The following is a 19,759-nucleotide window of genomic DNA, read 5'->3' as shown; positions in this document are numbered from 1 at the left end:
GGCTATGGGGAAGCCTGTACTGCTACTTCCTATGAGTACCTCTTCCTAGGACGGGGCCAGAAACACACACACAGTCTCCACATGCTCCTTAAAAGAATGGCCTAACACTGGCCTAAGACTGTGTTTTTCACTGCCTCCTTTAAACCATCTCCCTGACTGATACACTTCCCCAGAGCAAGGGAGGTGCAGCATGCTGTATGGGCACACACCCTGCAGAACACGCAAGTCCGGGAGCTTGGATGCACACTGATAAAAGGCTGCAGAGACAGGTAGGTACTGCATTCCTGATGCATAGCAGGATGGAGGCCAAGCCAGAGCACAGCATGGATTGGCTGGGGATTGCACAGGCACAGCAAGATCTATACTTAAGTCCAAAGTCTCTCCTTGTAATCATCCTCTTCTCCCTCACTGACTTGCGGATCAAGCGTACCTGAGTTCAGGGCTTAGTTCAGCTACTACAAGCACTACAGTAACATGGGATTTTCAGAGGGTTTGAGAGTTGCTTAACTATGCTCCCACAGAACGGTGGGAAAAAATTAAGCTGCCACTTAAAAATCTCAGCCATGGTACCTGAACTAACCACTAGAACCAATTCCTTTATGCAAGGCAAGGTGCTACAGGTTCAAAGATGTTGGAAATCCAAAGAGTGCCCTCACACTACCTAATACCTAACCAAGAACTGGTGTATCATCACCACCCTCAATGACTCAGCCCTTAAGTGGGGATACCACTTGGTAAGTACACAGAGCACTGTGCAACTGGACAGCTTGTAGCCATGCCACTCTGAATCCTAATGGTATCAGAGGGACCTTCATCAGCCAGAGAACTTGCTAGTTCTCTCTTTACCTGTGCGCCTCCCTGTTTTCTGCCAGGATACAAACCTTATATATGCCAGGATTTTATAGGGAACAAGAAGTAGAAGACCACAGGGTTGCTCAGACTTCCCCTACTGACCCATGCTCCCATTTGATCGCAGAATCACAGAATCACAGGTTGGAAGGGACATCAGGGATCATCTAGTACAACCTTTCTAGGAAAAGCACTGTCTAGACAAGATGGCCCAGCACCCTGTCCAGACAACCCTTAAAGGTGTCCAAAGTGGCCGAGTCGACCACTTCCCTGGGGAGATTATTCCAATGGTTGACTGTCCTCACTGTGAAAAATTTCCCTCTGGTGTCCGACCAGAATCTCCCCAAGAGCAACTTGTGTCCACTCCCCCTTGTCCTCTCCATGTGACTCAGTGTAAAAAGGGAGTCTCCATCTTCTTTGTAGCTGCCCCTTAAGTACTGGTACACGGTGATGAGATCCCCTCTGAGCCTCCTTTTCTCAAGGCTGAACAAACCCAGTTCTCCCAGCCTATCCTTGTATGGCAGGCTTCCCAGTCCTTTGATCATCTTGGTGGCCCTTCTCTGGACCTAGATCTTCTTGATCTAGGCTTCTTATCTTAAATTGTCTTAGGATAAAGTGAAAGACTCGTTAAAATTTACCCCACCAATGAGGAAGACACCTCCAAGCCAGGGAGAATGTCTATGCTGCCTCGAATGCCTTCAGCTCCTGGGAACTCTGAAGCACTAGTGAGTGAATCAGTCCTGCATCACACAGTGATACCTGAAGCACCTGCAGACAAGCTGGCTCGGGTACTGGATCCAGCTGAGATGCATTAGCCTGGAGCTGTGCCAGCTAACATAGCTCAACCACATCCCGCACCCAAACCAGATCATTTACAGCAAGCTCAGGCATCCCTAAGCAGAGGGTTGTTTCCAGCCTCTCAGCAGACACGTCTGCATTCTCTGCTTTTGGCACCTATGGGAAAAGCAGGAAGCTGCCTGTTCCTACTGCAAGAAAATGAGTTACCAGACTCACCACAAGGCTTACTATCAGGAGCTCAGGCTTGCTTCTTCATTGCTTAGTGAAGTGATAAGAAATAACAGGTATTTTGCAATATTTATTATTTGGATAATAGCAGCATTTAAAGGCTGCAAGGCCAATGCCAAACAAACATCGTTCCCAGACTAAGTCACAATCCTTCTGCTGAAGGCCTTTACAGACCAGCTGACAAGCCAGTTGAAGGAGACACCATACAGGGAAATATTACAGAAACAAAAAGGATGAGGCAGACTGGCCAAAGTCACCAAGCTTATCAGTTTTAGGCAAAAAACAGGTCTCAGCTCTCCCACAGGCTTTCTCCTTCAGCTGCACCCTTTGCATTGTCAAGTATCACAGAATACGTGCACTGCAAACACTGTCCTTAAAAAGAAGTACAAACTTAGCATCCTTTTATCAGAAACAGAATAAGCACAATCCCCCTTTCCATGGGGGGCAGAAACTCACTGGCCTGGCCCTCCAGCTCCATCCACCAGCAGACCTGCTGTCCAAGGGGACCCAAGCTCCTGCAGGCACATTTCTGCACTGGCAGAGGGGCTGCTGTGCTATCCCCAGAGCTCCCAGCACCTGACCACTCACACTGCTACTTAACAGGATGATGGCCAAGGGCTGCTCCTACTTCCTTCTCTTGCTGTCAAACCAGACGGCATCTCACTAATGTATGCCTAGTCAAGCTGCAGAGGACAGCATTTAGTCAGCAGCTGCTGAGTCAGTATGTGTAAATGAATGATAATCATGCAAAGCAGAGAATCAGGGAAAGCAGATAAAATTCAATATAACTGCTGAGGAAAAATCTGGGGGTGAATAACATCATCTTGTGCTGGAAAGTCACCTATGCGATAGATATGCTATGTTAATATCAATGTACAGAGCAGGGTTATCCTGGTAAGCAAAACACATGCTAAGCAAGGCACTGGCATAACCAGAACTGAAGAACTTGGCTTTGCAAGGGGGTCAGTGTCAGCATGCTGCGCACGAGCCCAGCAGGCCTGCCCCACGTGTGCTCCCTCCTACACACTCCCCTGCAGCCCTTGCTGTTGGCTGGCAGCCTGGCACTGGGATGGCGGCCTCCACAGGTCACCCTCCCAGCACAGGAAGGGATCCGCCACTTCATAGGTGAAAAACACAGTCGCAGAAAAAAAAAGATGCATAGGGAACCTAATGGAGCAGCAAACAGGTCCCATTTTGGCCAGGTCTCACCACCATTGCGTGGGGCTGAGGCAGTACTTCAGTCTTAAATTGAGCACTGACTCCTCCAACATTCACTGTAAGCATTGTCACTTGCAGCACCAAGACCTAGCAAACTAAACTACCTCTAAAAATAGAAACAAGGAAATAGCAGCATGGACCTTTACCTCCTTCTTTGAATGCAATCCTTAATTCAGCCAATACAGGCATCTGCCAGCTGTGGCTGCTGGGGCCCTCCCATGGCTCTGCTAGCACCAGGAAAACCACCAGCTCTGATGTCAGCCAGACTGCACAGAGTCTCTTTTACAGCTGTAAGTTATGAACTATTTAGCCTGTGTCCCCACACACACTTACACACTTACCAGGTTATACACACAAGGCAAGGGGCAGAGAAGGGAAGAGAGTCGTGCTCTCCCTCTCAGATACTTGCTCTCAGTTACAACCTCTGCAGAGCAAGAGGCATCCTTCTTCACTGCTCTTATCTAGCCCAATTAAGATTTCAGTCATCCCCTCCGTAAAGTGCTGACAAAGCTGTCATCACTGTGCCATCCAAGTATCTGGCAAATAAACACCTTCACACTGAATGGTTAAGGTTAATTGTTATCTGAATCTTCATTTGGATTCCCTACAGGAGACTAAACTTCAGAAATTTAAGACCAGGACGCTACCAAGCCACACCATGTGCCCCAGACCCCCGTGTTGGGTCCAGGTCTCCTCTCCACAGGGTCACTCCAGAGACATTTCTGAGCTACCTCAGTACAAGCAAAGAACATGCCCAACTCTCACATGAAGTATAACAGCATCTGAACCCCTCACATCGAGATGTCTCTATCAGGAGCCAACAACTTCAGGGTCCCACAGCGAATATGCTGTGTTTCAGACAAAACGTCAGCTTCCCGTTCAATGCCCAGTTTCTGATTCTCAGCTGCAGTAAAACAGGAATAGTCTATCAAAATTAATTACTTCTTGTACCACACTTTTAACAGTGATCCTCAAACCTCTTTGCAAAGGACATGCTGCTGCCTTCCTCAGCTTCTTCGTCTCTGCAATGGTAAGAAAGGGGAGTTGCCCACCGCCACAGAGCAGGCAAAAGCCAAAGCCAGACACATCATAGTCCCAGCCCAACCCTCTTTTCATGATCCTGCGCAGCAGCCCTGCTGCAGAAGGGTATCACAGCCCATCAAAACACTGGCCTAAAGCTCAGTAGACAGGGGCCAGATTTTGGGACCGGACTTTAGTCCCAAGGCTTTCTTTTTTAAAAAAGCTTTTCTGTAAACACAGTTGCTTTTTCTGACAGCACTTGTAGCTGGAAGTGCTTCCTGTACCAAGGCTTGCTTCTTCCCTAGATGAACCTGTTTTCCTTCTGTTCTGGACAGCATAGAAAGAAACATGCCACAATCCCAGGGCAGGACCAGTATTACCTTCTAGTCCCAGTTATAGCCACATGAGAGATAACACTCAGCAGAAGCCCAAAAGCCAGAACACAGAACAGGTCAGCAAGAAGCTGAGAAACACATTTCTCTCCTCTCCCCAGTAGCTGTTTCTGGAACAGGCTATCCAGAGAGGTTGTGTAGCATCCACTTTGGAGACACGGAGAACCCAACTGGACAGAGCAGTGAGCTACCTGTTTTGAGCAGGTCTCCAGAGGTCCCTTCCGACGTCAACCATTGTGTGGTTCTGTGATCCACATGTAGACCCCTCTGCCCAGGCTGAGGTCCCTGACTACATCAGCTACAGAAACAGTCACCCTGACTGCAAGCAACCTCTTCCTTCTGGTAATGCTGTTGATGAAAGCTTGTGTCTTCCCCGACCTTGAAACTGTGTTATCTGCTTTGGCTGTGAGAAGGCGATAACAGCTCCTGACAATGGCAAGAGTCAGCTCTGAGCCAGTGGAACAGGAAATCCCATTTCTCAAGCCCTTCAAAGCCTGCCAGCCTGCCTGGCACAGTTCTCTCAGCAGCACTCAGTGAGATTACGGCACTAAAAATAACCCACACAATAAGTTGTGCATTTAGAAAAAGAAAGGATTTGCCCGTGATGTGGGTTTCCCTTCCACTTGTGGCCTCAAGTATCCCCAGATCCTTGAACTGCTAGGGTTTTGTTCTCCAAATTAAACAGAAGCTGCAGCTGTTGAAGTGGTTTTAAATGAAATGAGAAGATTAAAGGGTACAACAAAGAGCTAAGATACTTCCCAGTTTTTACACAAGTGTCTCTCTCCCCTCCCCATTTTCTATAATATGAAACTCAGAGTTAAATCTGCTTCCTTACCAAAACACTCTGCCCTTCTAGCAGAAGCTCACATACAATTGGTTGTATACAGCTGAAATGAAGCAAAGGCAGGGGGACCAGTCCTGCAGACTTCCATACGGAAGACAATCCCTGCAGCCATTCTGCTGCAGTATTTAAGACAATGTCCAAGTCTGTTGGCTTAAATGCACTGGGCAAATCAGTAGGAAAAAAGGCATACCTCAAAACAGCAGGCACCAGAATTAGCACTACCTAGAGGCCTTACACAAGTTCCACCATCTTTACAAACACTGGTCTTTGCCTAAGCCTAGAGTGAACCATTAAAGCTCAGTCATTTGTATCAGATCACTTTTATTAAAGCCAGCCTGACTACTGAGGAAGTTTTCATGCATCCTTTGCAAGGCCTGGACAATTTGCATTAGCGCTCTCAAACACAACTGACTTCTTTCTCAGCCCCCAAACAGACTATATGCTGACACGTGGCCATGAGAATTACCTCCATGACTATGGGCTCAGCTGCTCATTGAATGCATATACACAATTTACTGGTTATATAGCACATGGCTCAATTAGTAACAGCTCACGGTGAGCACAAATACATTTTTCATGTATGCATATAGCTAAACAGAGTTAACATCCACATGCATGCAGACACAGTAGAGTCTTACATACTTGTCTTCAATTTATACTTGGAACGTCACGCGCTGTGTTGTTTTACCCAGAAAAAATCAGAGAGATGAATGTTAAACATAGTAGGCTTTTTAGGTACGGAATCCAAGGGGCTGGGCTCTCTAAGAGACCCAGAGAGTTGCAGAGCTCGGAACCACAGCAAATGAAGAACAGGTGTCACAGCTCACGGCACCTCAGCAGCCACCACCTGGTAGGGGGTTTGGAGGAGGACAACAGCCAGCACCTGACAGTAGAGATAATCCAACAACCTCAACCACAGAGGCCCACCAACATCCTCTACTGCATTTACTACTTGCCTTTGGATTTTGTAGCTTAAATAGGTGTTTTGCAAAGAACAGTTTAAATACGAATGTAGTTCACTCAGAAGCAGTCCATCCTGTGTGCTACTGATGACAATATAACATCACGTAGCTAGAGACTGTGTTATAATATGGCCAAACAAGAAGGCAGACTAAATGTGGGTACACCCTAAGCATGAAGTCCCTCACATTGCAAACTTATTATTTTCTTCTTATAGCTTTTGGAGATCATAATTAGCAATCCTGTGAACCCTAATTGTGAATACTATTGGAGACATAAAAAGATCATGTAAGTTTATAAACGCTTCTGAAAATATAGACAGAGAGAAACAGCTATAGAAGAAGCGTACACCTGCTGCCACACTGCTGCTAAATCCCGTTTACCTGCAGTACACTCCAGGCCAGCACATTCTTTTGCTTTCAGAGCTGCAAATGATATGCTGTTATTTCCCAGTTCTGGGTTTCCAGTGTTAGAGACACCAAACCCTGCCGCACCTGTCACTCTCTTCATCTTTTGATCTTTGTCAGCTTCTCCACTCCCCTCATGCTTCTACTCCTCCCTCTCCTGCAGTTTTAGCAGACCAGTAAGTCCCTCAAAAACCTTACAAACACTCTGGCTTTTTCCTAGCTAAGAGCATATTTTGTATGAACAACATGCATGATGCTGAAATGACTGCACTTCTGTCCCCCTTTGCCCCTCCAACACACACACCTTTGGGACCTCCAGTGCACCTGCATCTCTCCTGCATCCCTGGGAATGCCACCTGCAGTGCAAGCCTTCACACCCTACCGCTGCAGCAGGTGCTGACGTGAACACCAACCTCCAGAGATGCTGCCTGCTGGAACCACAACCTCGCAGGAACAGGTCTGCTACAGCTGTGAGCCTCACACCCTGCTGAAACCTTACTGCAGCAGGGACGTCCTTGTGAGGCACCTCCGTCAGCCCTGCCTGGAAAGCTTGAGCTTTATCAACATCTGCACTACTCCAGCACAGAGCTCCTGAGGCTGATGCACACATCTGTAAGAGATGCTACAGGCCACAGCCATCCCCACGGCACCTCTGAAAGATAACATCTGCTGCGATGCTCCTACCACCTCTGAGGCGCCCTCCCCCACCACTGTGCGCACCCTCCCTGGTCGCTACTCTTCACAGGACTGCCCGGTGGGAGAGGTTACCGGCCGCAGGCCGGGAACACAGACGCTCGGGTAACGGCTCCAGCCGCAACCCGCGGAGATGGGCTAGAGACTCCAAAGGTGGCCACAACAAGAAGGAGGTGGCGGCGCAGCGACTGTTCCTTTTGCTTCCTCTACAGGGCCTGCAAACGGGCACGGCCACACCTCGCCCGGGGCGGCCGCCGCCGGGGCCTGCCGGTGGTGGTGGAGGCTGCAGGGCCGCACCCGCCATTGCCCGGCCGCGGCCCCGCCGCCCTCGCCCCGCCGTAGCTCCCCGCGGCCGGGGCGGCACCACCGAACCTTCCAGACGCCGTTTCACCGCGACGCCCTCCTCGCTCGCCCGGGGACAGCGCTGCCCCAGCCCCGCCAGCCGCCCCGCTCCCGCCCACGGACCCTACCTGCTCCGCCAGGCTGGGTCCCGCCGGTGGCTGCCTGCCTCCCTCCGCCACACCGGCGGGATCCCTCTTCCTTCCCTCCCTCCCTCCACACCCCGGGCGGCGCCCGCCCCTCGCAGCCCCCGCAGTCGAGCAACCCGGCCGGTGTCAGGCCTTCTGCGGCGCGGGCGGCGGGGCCGCGGCTGGAAGGGCCGGGGCTGGGGGCCCAAGCGCCTCACGAACGGCGCCGCAGGCCTCCCCTGGGCTTGGGCCTGCTGCGGTTAGGCCGGGCCTGCGGGGAAGCGCCCGGGCAGGTGTCGGTCTCTCTTGGGCATCCAGCGGCCAAAGCTTGGAGCCCGAGAGGAGAACTGCCAGGCTCTCGTGGCGACCTGGAAGAAGTTACAAACCCAGCGCCAAGGTGAGCGCCCAAAGCTGAGACAGACGTGTGAATTGACCAGCCAAGAAGCACAAAAGCCCCCAAACGCAACGCAAGCGAGGGACATACCTGATGAGCTTTATCAAATGTATGTGACTGAGAGTGTTTCAGGTGGGGAGGGTGCAGAAATCCTTCCTATGCTAAATCTGGAAGCAATGTGAGAAGCTCAGGTTAGAGATGAGAGTGACAACAAGCAGCAACACTTTTTGGTACAGTGGTTTCCATCCAGATCACATCTAGGGGCTGTGTGATTGCTCGGTAATTTGGATTAATATTTTCCAACACCTTACTTGTGGAAAACCAGGCCTATGGGGCTGAGCTGCCCTTTCTCTTTGCCCGTTCGTGGCATGTCTGTGTTGTGAGGGTGGAGCACACCAGCTGCAGTGCTGCAGACCCCAGTGCTGCGAGGAGGCGATGTTAAATCTGTGGCCAGGAGGACGCTGCCTTACATGCCTGGCATCTTCAGCTCCTCTGGTGCAGAAAGCCATGCCGTGGTACGGTATTTACTGGGTCTGGTGCTGGCGAGAAGTTCGCTTTCATGGACATAAAAACAGGACACTCAACAGCTAGTATCTTTACTGAATGAATTTATTGGTTTTTGAACTAAAGTTGCTCACAGTTATTTAACAAGGGATACATCAGATTTTTTGTCCATTTTAAACCATTAAATAATGTCAGTTTGCGTCTGTATATGTGTGTGTGCGCGTGTGTGTCTTCAAAGTACAAAATAGGAAGGATAACAAGAGGTATTGCTTTCATTTATTCTTATATCTTGTGTAAGTAATCCCCTTCCTGCTTGTACCACATGGGTTTTGCTGATATAGGTATTTTTAAATTATTATTATTATTTTGTATTGAAATCCCAGCCTTTTGTAGAGGTACAATGTAACAGAAGCATCAAAATCTATACACAAGGGAAGAGAAAAGAGGGAAAAGAAGGATGGGGGTGATGGGAGGGGAGCTTGGAGGAGAAGTAGAGAGAGGGTGGAGGCAGGAAAGACAACGAAAGCAAAAGAGACTAATTTACAGCAATGTCATGCAATTAAAACTGCCCCCCTCTCCTGCACCCTTGCCTCCCCCCCTCCCCAGCCATCACCCCCTGGTGTCTGACATGCACACAGCAATACGAGAGAGAAAAGTTTAAGAATAGGGAAAATAAATAAATAAATAAAACAAAACAAAACAAAACAATCCCTCCCATTTGGGGGAACGGGGAAACGGGGCACAAGTCAAAGATCTTTGCCCCAGTTGTGTCTTTAAAAATCCTTTTTAATCTTCAAACCTATGTACAAGTAAAACTGGTCCAAGAAGGGGAAAAATGATTAAAAAAACCAACAACGACAACAACAACAAAAAAGAACTCATCCAACATTATCATTAAAAAAAAATCTTGCGATACAACATACACCCATAGGAACCCAACGAGCAGCAATCGAAGGTCATAAAAGAGCTGAACACTAATGCTAAGCCTACATTCTTAAAATCTCAGTCAAGAAGTACTTCTCACTGTGTTTTGTCTTCCACGCGTAAAACCACGTTTGTTTCTTTTTGTTTGTTTAACCTTTGAGCTTGGGCCAGAATAAGTTACACTTGGTCACATAAGTCTTGAGGAGGAGGAAAAAAGGCGGCGATTCTTCTTTCTCAAAGTCACAGGATGAACACTTATGGAGTTTCTGTGTCTTTTTTCCCCCTCCGCGCCAAAATAAATAAGAATGCATGTTGCCTCTACACAGTTATTAAACAGAAGATATATCTAACAGCTTATTTTTTTAAATATATATATATGTATATATAAATAACCAAGACCTAATAACTGAAACACAAAAAAAAGGTCCCTATCCACCCAGTCCCACCCTCCTCCCCTTCAAAAACAAAACAAAACAAAAACTTTATAAAAATATCTTGCAGTAATTTTTAAAGTTTACAGTAGCTTCGTGATTAAGTCTCCCATTGCCCTGACTCCACCTTGTCTTGCTCTGATGAACTAAGTGCCAGTGAGATTTGCACACACACACACAGAGGAAATAAAACCCAAGATAAGTCTCTTTTCTTCCTCCTCATCATCTTTTTTTTCTTTTTTTTTTTTTTTAAGGAAAAAATCACCCAAGCCAACAAATGAAACTGGTAACTTAAAGAAATAATAATACTGATATCAACGCAGCACTAGCAACACAACAATTGCCTCTAAATGCAGGGTGTGGTGGAGGATCCAGCTGGTCGAAGAAGGTCCCAGCGCGGTGGCACAGTGGCAGGGAGTTGACAGGTGAGGAGGAAGGTGTCGAAGGAGGAGCAGCAGCAGCAGCAGTGGCAACTGTGCCTGGTGGCAGGAGAGACAGTCCTTGGCAGAGTCTTGTCTCTCTTCTTTGCTACCAGAAGTTGCCTTTTCCCTAAGTTTTAATGTTTTGTTTGTATGTGTTTATTCATTGAACCCCCTCTCCCTCCTAAGTTTACTCCTTTCCCCTTCCAGCAGGTCAAAAAGCAAAATGATACAGTAGAAAAAAACCAATTATTTTGTATATATATGTATGTATGTATGTATATTTATATAGAAATATACACACATATATACATGTATATGTAAAAGGGGCAAAAGAAAAGGAAAAGGTGGTGGGGAGAAAAAGAAGGTTAAGAAAATCCCATGATGAAGCTCCCCAGTATTGTCTTGGTTCAACGCTTAGTTTTGAGTTGCTCCTGGCTGGTTTCTGATGAGAATATGCTCTGGGTTCATGAAACACTGCGCTCCCGCTACACCCATCTCCTTCCCCACACCCTCCCGCTCCGGGCTGAGTTCACCTGCGCGGACAGAAGTTGCCAAGGGGAGAGGTTTCACTCCAACAATTTGCAACCTCCTTTCAGCCCAGACTCTGCAATCCTGTAACTGAGCAGATCTCTCTTGTGGAGCACCAAAAAAGAAAAAGAGAGGGGGGAGAAAAAAAAAAAACCAGGCGTGCACTGGGGAGGTGTGTGGGGGGAAGTGGGGGAGAAGCCCACTTCCTGAAGGGAGAGGGGAGGCTGGGAACCTCAAACAGGACTGGTCCTTGGACAGTCTACATCGGTTGCCTTCCGTCAACAAGTGTCCGCAGAGCACAGAAGGTGAAGCCGTGGCTGACATGTTAACTTTTCGGGATAATTCCTGGTAGCAGAGCGGAAACAAGTGGTGTCGTCAGAAACACAGAGAGAGCATGAACAGAACAAGAAACAAAAGAAAACAAACAAAAAAATAATAATAAAAAAAAAATCAGGAAGGAGGAAAAAAGCAAAACATTCAAAAAAAAGGGAGGAAAAAAACCAATCCAAAAAACCACAACCCAAGATCTGATGAACTGGGTTTGTCATCTGTGCTACCTTTTCTTTTCTTTCTTTTCATCCTTTCATTCGTTTGTTTTTGTGTTTGTTTCTGAGATATATATTATATATCATATATAAATATATATATGTATATATATACACAGTCATTCCTTCATACAAAATTTGTCTATAGACAGTTTTGTACTGTTGTGGCAAGGTATATACATCCTTCTAGTTTAGAGGCTAGCTTGCTAAGGAATATTCTTTCATTCTTTCTTGCCTTTTTTTTTTTTCCTAAGTGATTTAATTTTTTATGTGTTTATTTAAGGTTGGTCTTGTAGGCCGACTGATGAGACCATCTTTGCCTTGTCTTTGCCAGCAGGGTACTTATTGTCTCCTCTAGACCCATAGTCATTAGAACCGGAATCGCTCCGCTTGCTGTTTGCGCTATGCTTGGTTGGCGTGCCGGGGGGGTGGCTCACCTGCCCGTTCTTCTCGTCTGAAAAAAGTTGTTTAATTACGTCAAAGAAGTTACTCAATGGGCTGCCTGGGTACACAAAACAGAGGAGACAAAAAAAGAAAGAAAGAAAGAAAGAGAAAAAAAAAAAACGAGAGGGAAAGAGAGAAAGAGGAGAGAAAGAGAGAGAACAAACAAACAAATGAACAATGGGGTTTTTAACGAGAAGAACATGATGAGGAGATCCAGAGCCACGTGCGTGGGGGTGTGTGGGGGATGAAGACAATGAGCAGGAAGAGGAAGAGTGTTTAGGATGGGACACCTACAGAAGTAAAGAGGCTGGGAGCAAAAAGCACCTAGGGGGAAGGTCCTAGGTTTCTCCTGAGTGGGGGAGCGTTGCTGTCCCACCTAGCAGGAGGACACAGTACCATGTGGCTGAAATTGTTCAGTGAATGTAATGCTGGATACAGGCAAACCCCATCTTATTGCTGCTGTAACAAACATGGGTTATTTTTATGTGGTTGCCAATTGACGCTTTGCAGCCTTGCTAAGCTCTCTGGCTACACCAGGCATTAGGCTTTCTTTGCTTGCATTTTGTTTCTTTCTGAGTACCTCCTTGCTCACCTTTTAGTCAGTAAGCCTGAAACACCTGAGTGCTCCAAGGTAAACAGCATTTGAAAAATGAGCTATGGCCGACATGAGTATTGCCATCTGCGTGTGTGGTTTGTGGCTTGTACTTGCAAGCTTCTAAGCACCTTCAGATCCTTCTTACAACACAGACCTGGAAATGAAGATGCTGAATGCATTGTGGGAGCAGGCTGTTATGCATCTAACTATTTCTGGGGCCTATCGGGGTCAATTCCTCATTGTCCTGAATTTATGTTCTCTCTACAGCACAGCCTCCATGACACTGACATTCACTCCAGTGGAGTCAGGAGCCAGAGAGGGTTGCATGCTAGTAGAATGGGTACCTCGTTAGAGCAGACCGCAGTATTAACATGGGTTGGGCACTGTGCATATGAATACAATCTTGCATGCCATTTGGACCTCCAGGCAGCAGGGCTGTATGCTGTTAATCTAGTCCTGTGTTAGAGGATGTGTAGAAGGCCATACCTGAGGAAAGGCTTGGGGGTGCTAATGAGGGAAAGGGACCAGCAACTACTGGAGGGTAGCCTTTTTGGGGCATTTGTAGGCCCTTTTAATTTTCTTGGATTGGGAGATTAATCCTGATCAGACATAGGAGGGGGGTCACACTAAATTCTCTGAACATGGATACTGAAGGTGTTTTTTATCTAACATACACCGTGGAGGTGATGCCTGTTTGTGATCATTAAAACCCCATGATGCATTTCTCAATATTGGGACTGTTAGCTCCACTGTTCTAAGAAATTCAAATAATTTATATCCCACCTAAGTAATTTCATTCTCCAGCTCCCAGAAGGAAACGGGCTTCTTGTATCTGCCATCCAATGCCGTGAAGAGTGGAACCTTTCATCCACGAGATGGGAATGTTCAGTTGGGAGCAAAGGGGTTTCTTCGTAGCAGAGATTGCCATTTATCCACAGTTGGTGGACACTGGTGGCTTGATAATATCGTATTTCCCTTCGCTTTCATTATAAACATAAGCAAACCAGTTACTACAACAGGCAAGTACTTTCTGTGCACAGTAACTTGTCTGAAGAGCTTGTTGAGTGCTTTCTTATTCTCTAATGGAAAATGCTAGACAGACATCAACTGCTCTTATACAAAGAAAGAGGAAATACACAGTATTTCTACCCTGCAAAACTGAATGTATTACTCTTTTTTTTCCTGCCCCATGCTAACCAGGTAGTTGCCGCTTTCCTCTGCATGCTAACAGGCATTGAGAAAAATCAAATGGCTGGAATATACAGTGAAGGATCTCAATCTTATTAATCTAATTCATTCCTTGTCTTCCTCTACTTGCTGCTTTGTGGTTAACTTACTGCTGGCCCTGGTTCTGTCTGTGCATTCAGTTACACAAATGCCACAAGCAAATGGCTGTTAGTTTCTGGAAGGGCATCATTCACCTAACTGACTGGAGCCTTAGAGATGGGCCCAACCAAACAGCCAGGCAAAGCACGTATCTCAGTTTCCAGGAAGAGAAGGGCTATCAAACTCTCAGTCGTTTCAGGGTCAGACCTCTGTGAGCTCCACCTGCTTCCTTCCACATGCATGCAAATGCTTTAGAAGGGGGATATCCGTTCCACATCTATGACTAAGCCTCCCTAAAACTGTTTTAGGTTTGTGGGTGCATGCTTTGCTCAGACTCATTTCTATATGCTCAGGCTCAGTTCTACTTATTTTAGGTGCATACTCTTTTTCAGTGAAAAGAAAGAAAAAAGTAAACACTCAGCCTTGAATGCAGGAATGTGGGTAGATGTGGTTCTTATGTGGCTTTGGACCCCTCATCTTCATAAGCAAATGGAGTCAGCAGAGAGAATGAAAAAGAGCACTGAAAAAAATGCTGGAGAGGGAAAGACTGCTAGGTTGGGAGGAAAGGAGAGGGAAATATCTCTAGTTATTCAGCTGAGCAGTTTATTCAACAAGTTTATTCAACAAGAGGGAAAGAAGAGGGCAGAGTAAGCAGGGCTCTGCAGGAATCGGGGAAGTTTTTTGTTTTCACGTAGACAGGAACAGTAGACAAAAGTACAACTTGCAAGAATGAAGCAATAAAACATTTTTAAAATTATATATCTTGTACTTGCTGAGTCCTGACACAGGATTTGTAATCATCCTATTAAAATATGCAGCCCCTGTTTCATCCACCTGTTCTCCTCCCCATGCCCTACTGGCTTTCAAGTGCCTGGAGATTTATTAGAGCAAAAGTATTTAACAGTCTGCTTTTCTTTGCCTGTATTACTACTGGATTCCTTACAATCAGCATTTTCAGGTAAAATTTTAATGGGAGGTAAGAAATCCTTAGGGACGTTTAAAGGGAGCTACTGAAAAATAAAATAGGACATTTCACTAACCCTTTCCTTCCTTCGCCTTTTGTAGTATCTGGACTTGTAATTAAATACTAGGAAATAATGCTCTCCTATCATGCAGTCAAGAAAGAACAGATCCTACACCAAGCATTAAAGACAATCACTGCACTGATGTTGTCTACATGACAGCTTGTTAGCCCACTCTTGGGCTGGTCTAGATATTGTCTTTGGATAGACAAAGAGTCTTCACATTTTTCTCTGGAGATATGGGTCAGCTATGCTGGAAGCATGAAAATGGTGCGTGGTGTTGCTCCTCTTAGTTCTCAGTTCCCTTTGGGCTTATATGTCCAGTAAAACAAGACTTGAGAATGCAGGTGATGATGGATTAGAATAGCATTTTCAGCAATCTTCCACTCCTAGCATTCAATGCAAAATGTGTTATAGGCTCTTACACCTGTAAGTCCATTTGGGGGCCTCAAAAAGGCTGCCTCTCTTATTTCAGAAAGTGAGATGACATCCCATTTCCTCTGAACAGGGATGAAGGTTTGGCTCACTGGTTCTTCAAAACTTCCCTGGTGTTTCATGCTTCTGTAACTAAGGTCTTCTTTTCCCTTGAGAGCAAATGTTCATCAACACAGAGCAAAGAAGGCATGAAGGGTAGCAAGGGTGAGAAACTGTGAGGATCAGAGGCAGGAGGGGAGGTTGAGAGCATTAGCTTTACATCTATTAGGAGGAGATGGATATGTGCATTTTTGAGTTAGACCAAGGAGCTGTATGCTGCAAGATGGGGAAGGGGAATGGGTTTGAAAACAAGCACTGAAGCTTATGAAAGGGTCATGTATTGAAGGGATGCTAGAGGAATATATTTATGGAGAAGGCACTGGTTTGTGGCACCTGTGTGCAGCACTGTCATGGCCAAATATGAGAGAAGTCAAAACTATGAATGCATTTGTATACAACAGGCACTAAAAGGAAGAAACAGGGCTGGAGACAAGACACAAAAATATAGAAGGAGGTTGGGCAGGTGGCTTGTATCAATCCTCACAGTCCTCAGTATTTCATCTGCTGTTCTGAGCAAGTCTGTCTGACATTGACCTAGCCCCAGTAGCGTCACAGGTTTGAGAATCAAAGTGAAAGTGGAGTACCCAGGTAAAAGGGGAAAGAGAAAATGAGATGATTCACTCCAGACACCAGAATTGACACCAGGAAAGGAGGCATCTTGCAAAGACCTGCTTTGACATTGCAAAAACTCTGCCCTGACCTTGCAAAGACCCTCAGGGTCCTCCACAGAAAATAACAGGAGGTGGTGAACAAGCAGCTTCAGGACAAACCTGGAGGTTTCAGTCACTGATTAGAGCCTGCTGTTCTGTAACATTTTAACAGTCAGCTAAGGACTCGGTCCTATTTTCATTGAGGAAAATAGCAACACTCCCATTGACTTAATGGAAGAAACCCTGAGGCACTTCCTTCTCCTGTGAAACCATCTTGCTCAAGTCTTTGTATTTTTAATGCACTAATCCTTGTGGTGCTGAACACAAAGTTGCACAAACCAAATATGCTGCCTGTGGGATTATCCTCTGCCTTTCCTTTCTGTATAGCCTGAGAAATTTGGGGTTTCTGCATATTTAGCTTAGGCTTTTGGAGAAGGTGAATGGGAAACAATAGGTCTCCACTGGAAACAGAGACACCCCTTGTCAACCTGACTTCCATATTCCTTCCCTTGTTGCTTTCACATCCTTTCTGACTGCCTTCTGCCTACCTCTTCTACTGAGGTTTTCTTCCTATATTCATTCCTTTCTCTGTAACCCCTTGTCTTTTTCATCCCTAGCTTTCTTTGTATTTCGATAGCAGCTGTGGTTTCAGTGAATCATGTAACAAAACTCCTTTCACAAAAAGCAATGAAAAACTCTCTTGATGGGTGATAATCCATTCTCTTTCAAATGCATTTCACTACTTTGACAGTTCTAGCCATCTTTGTTAAGACTAAGTATTTTTTGCCTGCTTGCTTGGTTTCTGTTGCAGAGTCCCTTCTGCCTTCAAAAAAAAGACTTAAAATATAGAATCCAATCCAAGAGTATATGCAGTGAAAGGGATGACAGAAAGATAAAAGTGGCCTATTCCTCTTTGTTTAGTTGTAATATCATATAGGGGTCTTCCTCCAGACTAAAGAGCCCCTAGCCTAGGCATTGTACAAATACAAATCAGAAAGATGCCTCAACGAGCTCACCAACTATTGAAGAAGGCTACAGAAAGAATTTTTTCTCATTTAATGGTTGTATGTGTGAGGCTTCCATCTAGAATGGAGAATGATGACAGAAAGGCTATTGCTATGTCTTGCTGGAGGCCATCACACAGAACTTCCTCCTAGTATATGAACCCATTCTAGGCCACTTGAAGTGAGCTGAAGAAACTGCAGAAATCCCAAGACTGATACTTGCCTAAAAATATAGGAGGTCAGGAAAGCATTTCAAGAGACACAGATGTGTTTTTTACTGGATTTATAAATTGTCACAACAGACTGACCAGAACAAGTTTTCTCATTTATTTTTTCCCCGAGTTTGTTACCTAATGAAATGGTTGTTTCTATTTCATTTCAGTTTAGGACTAGAAAATCACAGAATGGTAGGGGTTGGAAGGGACCTCTGGAGATCATCTTGTCCAATCCCCATACTTGAACAGGGACACCCAGAGCAGGGGGACAGGAACGCGTCCAGGTGGGTTTTGAATGTCTCCAGGGAAGGAGACTCCACAGCCTCCCTTGGCAGCCTGTTCCACTGCTCTGTCACCCTCACAGGAAAGAAGTTTTTCCTCATATTGAGGTGGAACTTCTTATGTTCCAACTTGTGCCCTTTGCCCCTTGTCCTGGAGACAGACAGTCCACAGAACAACTCTAGTTTCTTAGCCAGACACCTGAATAGCAACTGGGAAAGGTGACTTCAAAAGGTAAGAACAGAGCTTATTTTCCAGGGTCCTCGGACTCTGCCAGTAAAAATGCCAGCTGAAAACAGTGTTTGCAGAAACAGATTGCTGGTAGGAACTACTCAGATTATCACACACTGTTAGCACAGGTGTCCGTGTGACCAGCAGAAGGTGGGAACTTTCAGCTGCTACACACCTGGGCAGATCTCAACAAACAACCTGACATTTAAACGGTCTATAATCCATCCTTGTTCCTACTCCCCTAAAACATCCCATCTCCTCTGCAGGAGGATGACCCAATATTTGTGACTAGCCAGATGCATCCAGATGGCCATTCTGCCTCTGTCTTGCACATTTTCTCTCTTGTATGCACACAGAAAAGCTGAGATCCAGTTCAGCCTCCCCTGTCACAGACAATGTAACTGAGGCAAGTAGCTATTGGGTAATGAGTTAGAGAATGGTGAACACAGGCAGCAAAGACCCAAATAGATGAGGCATATTTCCTTGCTGCTACCTTCTGCAGAGCTAAAGCATAAGTAATTAATTAGAAGACAAACGTGCCCACTACTGATGAATAGCTCTGGCCAATCCAGCACCACCACATAACATTCAAAAAGGGAGAGATGAGAGGGAATCATACCTTTATTTGGACAGCTGGTGGCACTGAAAGAGCAGACAAGGATAGTGGTGGGATGGAGAGATGCCAGATTCTGTTGTGGAATCATGCTGTTCTGGCAAATTGGCTGGTAAAGGACTCAGCCCAAGAATTCTTTGTATCTGCCTGTCTTTTTACAAAGATCTGCCTGCACAAGTGTGTGCTGAGAGGGAAGCTGACGACCTACACTAACAAAGCCACAGCAGATGATAGTATTGCTGCTACCCATTCTCTTAGACACTTCTGCTGCTTCATTCCCATGTTTTTGTCTATAGAAATGTCAGAAATTTATCAGCATATAGTAATATGATTTTGTCTTTCCTGCCAGATGGATGTTCAAATATGATCTTATAGGTTTTAAGTTCTCTGACCTGCTCCTGAGTAGAGAAATGACCTGTGTATGCTGGTGAAATGTTGCCTCCTCATTTCCTCTGAATCAATCCCTTCAAAATATGATTTAATCTTCTTGGGAGACCATCTCAAATTTAGCTAAGTACGGCAAGTAAATATTCACATGGAGTATCCTGAAGCACTGCCTGCCATAAATGAATTCTATGATCTTAAGAGAGAGACATATTTTTTTTTCTGCATTAGGTAATATCGCAGAGAAAGAGGAAAAGATCTTGTATTGGACAGTAAAAATCTAGCCATAGCTGTCAAGACAGGGTCTGACACGTGCCGAATAGTTCAGTACATCTGGACTCATCTGTACTGCCAAGTGGCCATTTTTGTTGCTACCTTCTTCTACAGTGCAAAAACATGAGTCATGAGTTGGAAAAGAAATGTCTCCCCATCACAGCACCAGAATGAAGAGATATGACAACAATGTGGGAGGAGTCAGCAAAGGATACCAGTAGAATAGGCAAGGATAACTTAGGAAACCTGGCTTGAACACCTTGGAAAGTCTGACTTTTCTTACTTATCGTGATCCACCCATTATGAAGGAATATGTGATCTTTCAGGTAGGTCTTCTTCCTTTTATCTCTCATTTGGGTCACAGATCAGACAGAAGAACCAGCCATGCTCAGAAAGACCAGTAGCCAGCACATTTTTCAGAAATGCTAATAAGAAAATAATATTGTTCTGACTACCTCATAGTGTAACAGTGGTGAGAAGAGCCCTTCAGCTGGGAAGGCAGCATATGTGTTTTTCTGCAGGTTTCAGCACCTGTGTTTCTGCCGTCAGTTATGGCTTTATGAAT

General features: G+C 45.7%; 1 protein-coding gene across 9 annotated transcripts in view; it reads right to left on the bottom strand.

Moving 5' to 3' along the window:
* Positions 1-10,380: 10,380 nt before the first annotated feature.
* BRSK2 (BR serine/threonine kinase 2) overlaps positions 10,381-19,759 on the bottom strand; it is a 333,681-nt gene continuing 324,302 nt past the window's right edge. For 5 of the 9 annotated variants that reach the window (XM_075094531.1, XM_075094533.1, XM_075094532.1 and 2 more), the window contains one exon: positions 11,810-12,078. In XM_075094531.1, coding sequence (XP_074950632.1) covers positions 11,903-12,078 — 176 coding nt within the window. In that variant the 3' untranslated portion in view covers positions 11,810-11,902. Of the gene's footprint in view, positions 11,425-11,809; positions 12,127-19,759 lie in introns of those variants that run through there. The other 4 variants (XM_075094536.1, XM_075094537.1, XM_075094538.1 and 1 more) reach the window with 2 other exon arrangements.

This window comes from Phalacrocorax aristotelis, chromosome 5 (genome assembly GCF_949628215.1).
Source record: "Phalacrocorax aristotelis chromosome 5, bGulAri2.1, whole genome shotgun sequence".
NCBI lineage: Eukaryota > Metazoa > Chordata > Aves > Suliformes > Phalacrocoracidae > Phalacrocorax > Phalacrocorax aristotelis.
Note: the sequence above shows the minus strand (reverse complement) of the source record. Positions and strands in the feature narration are given on the sequence as shown.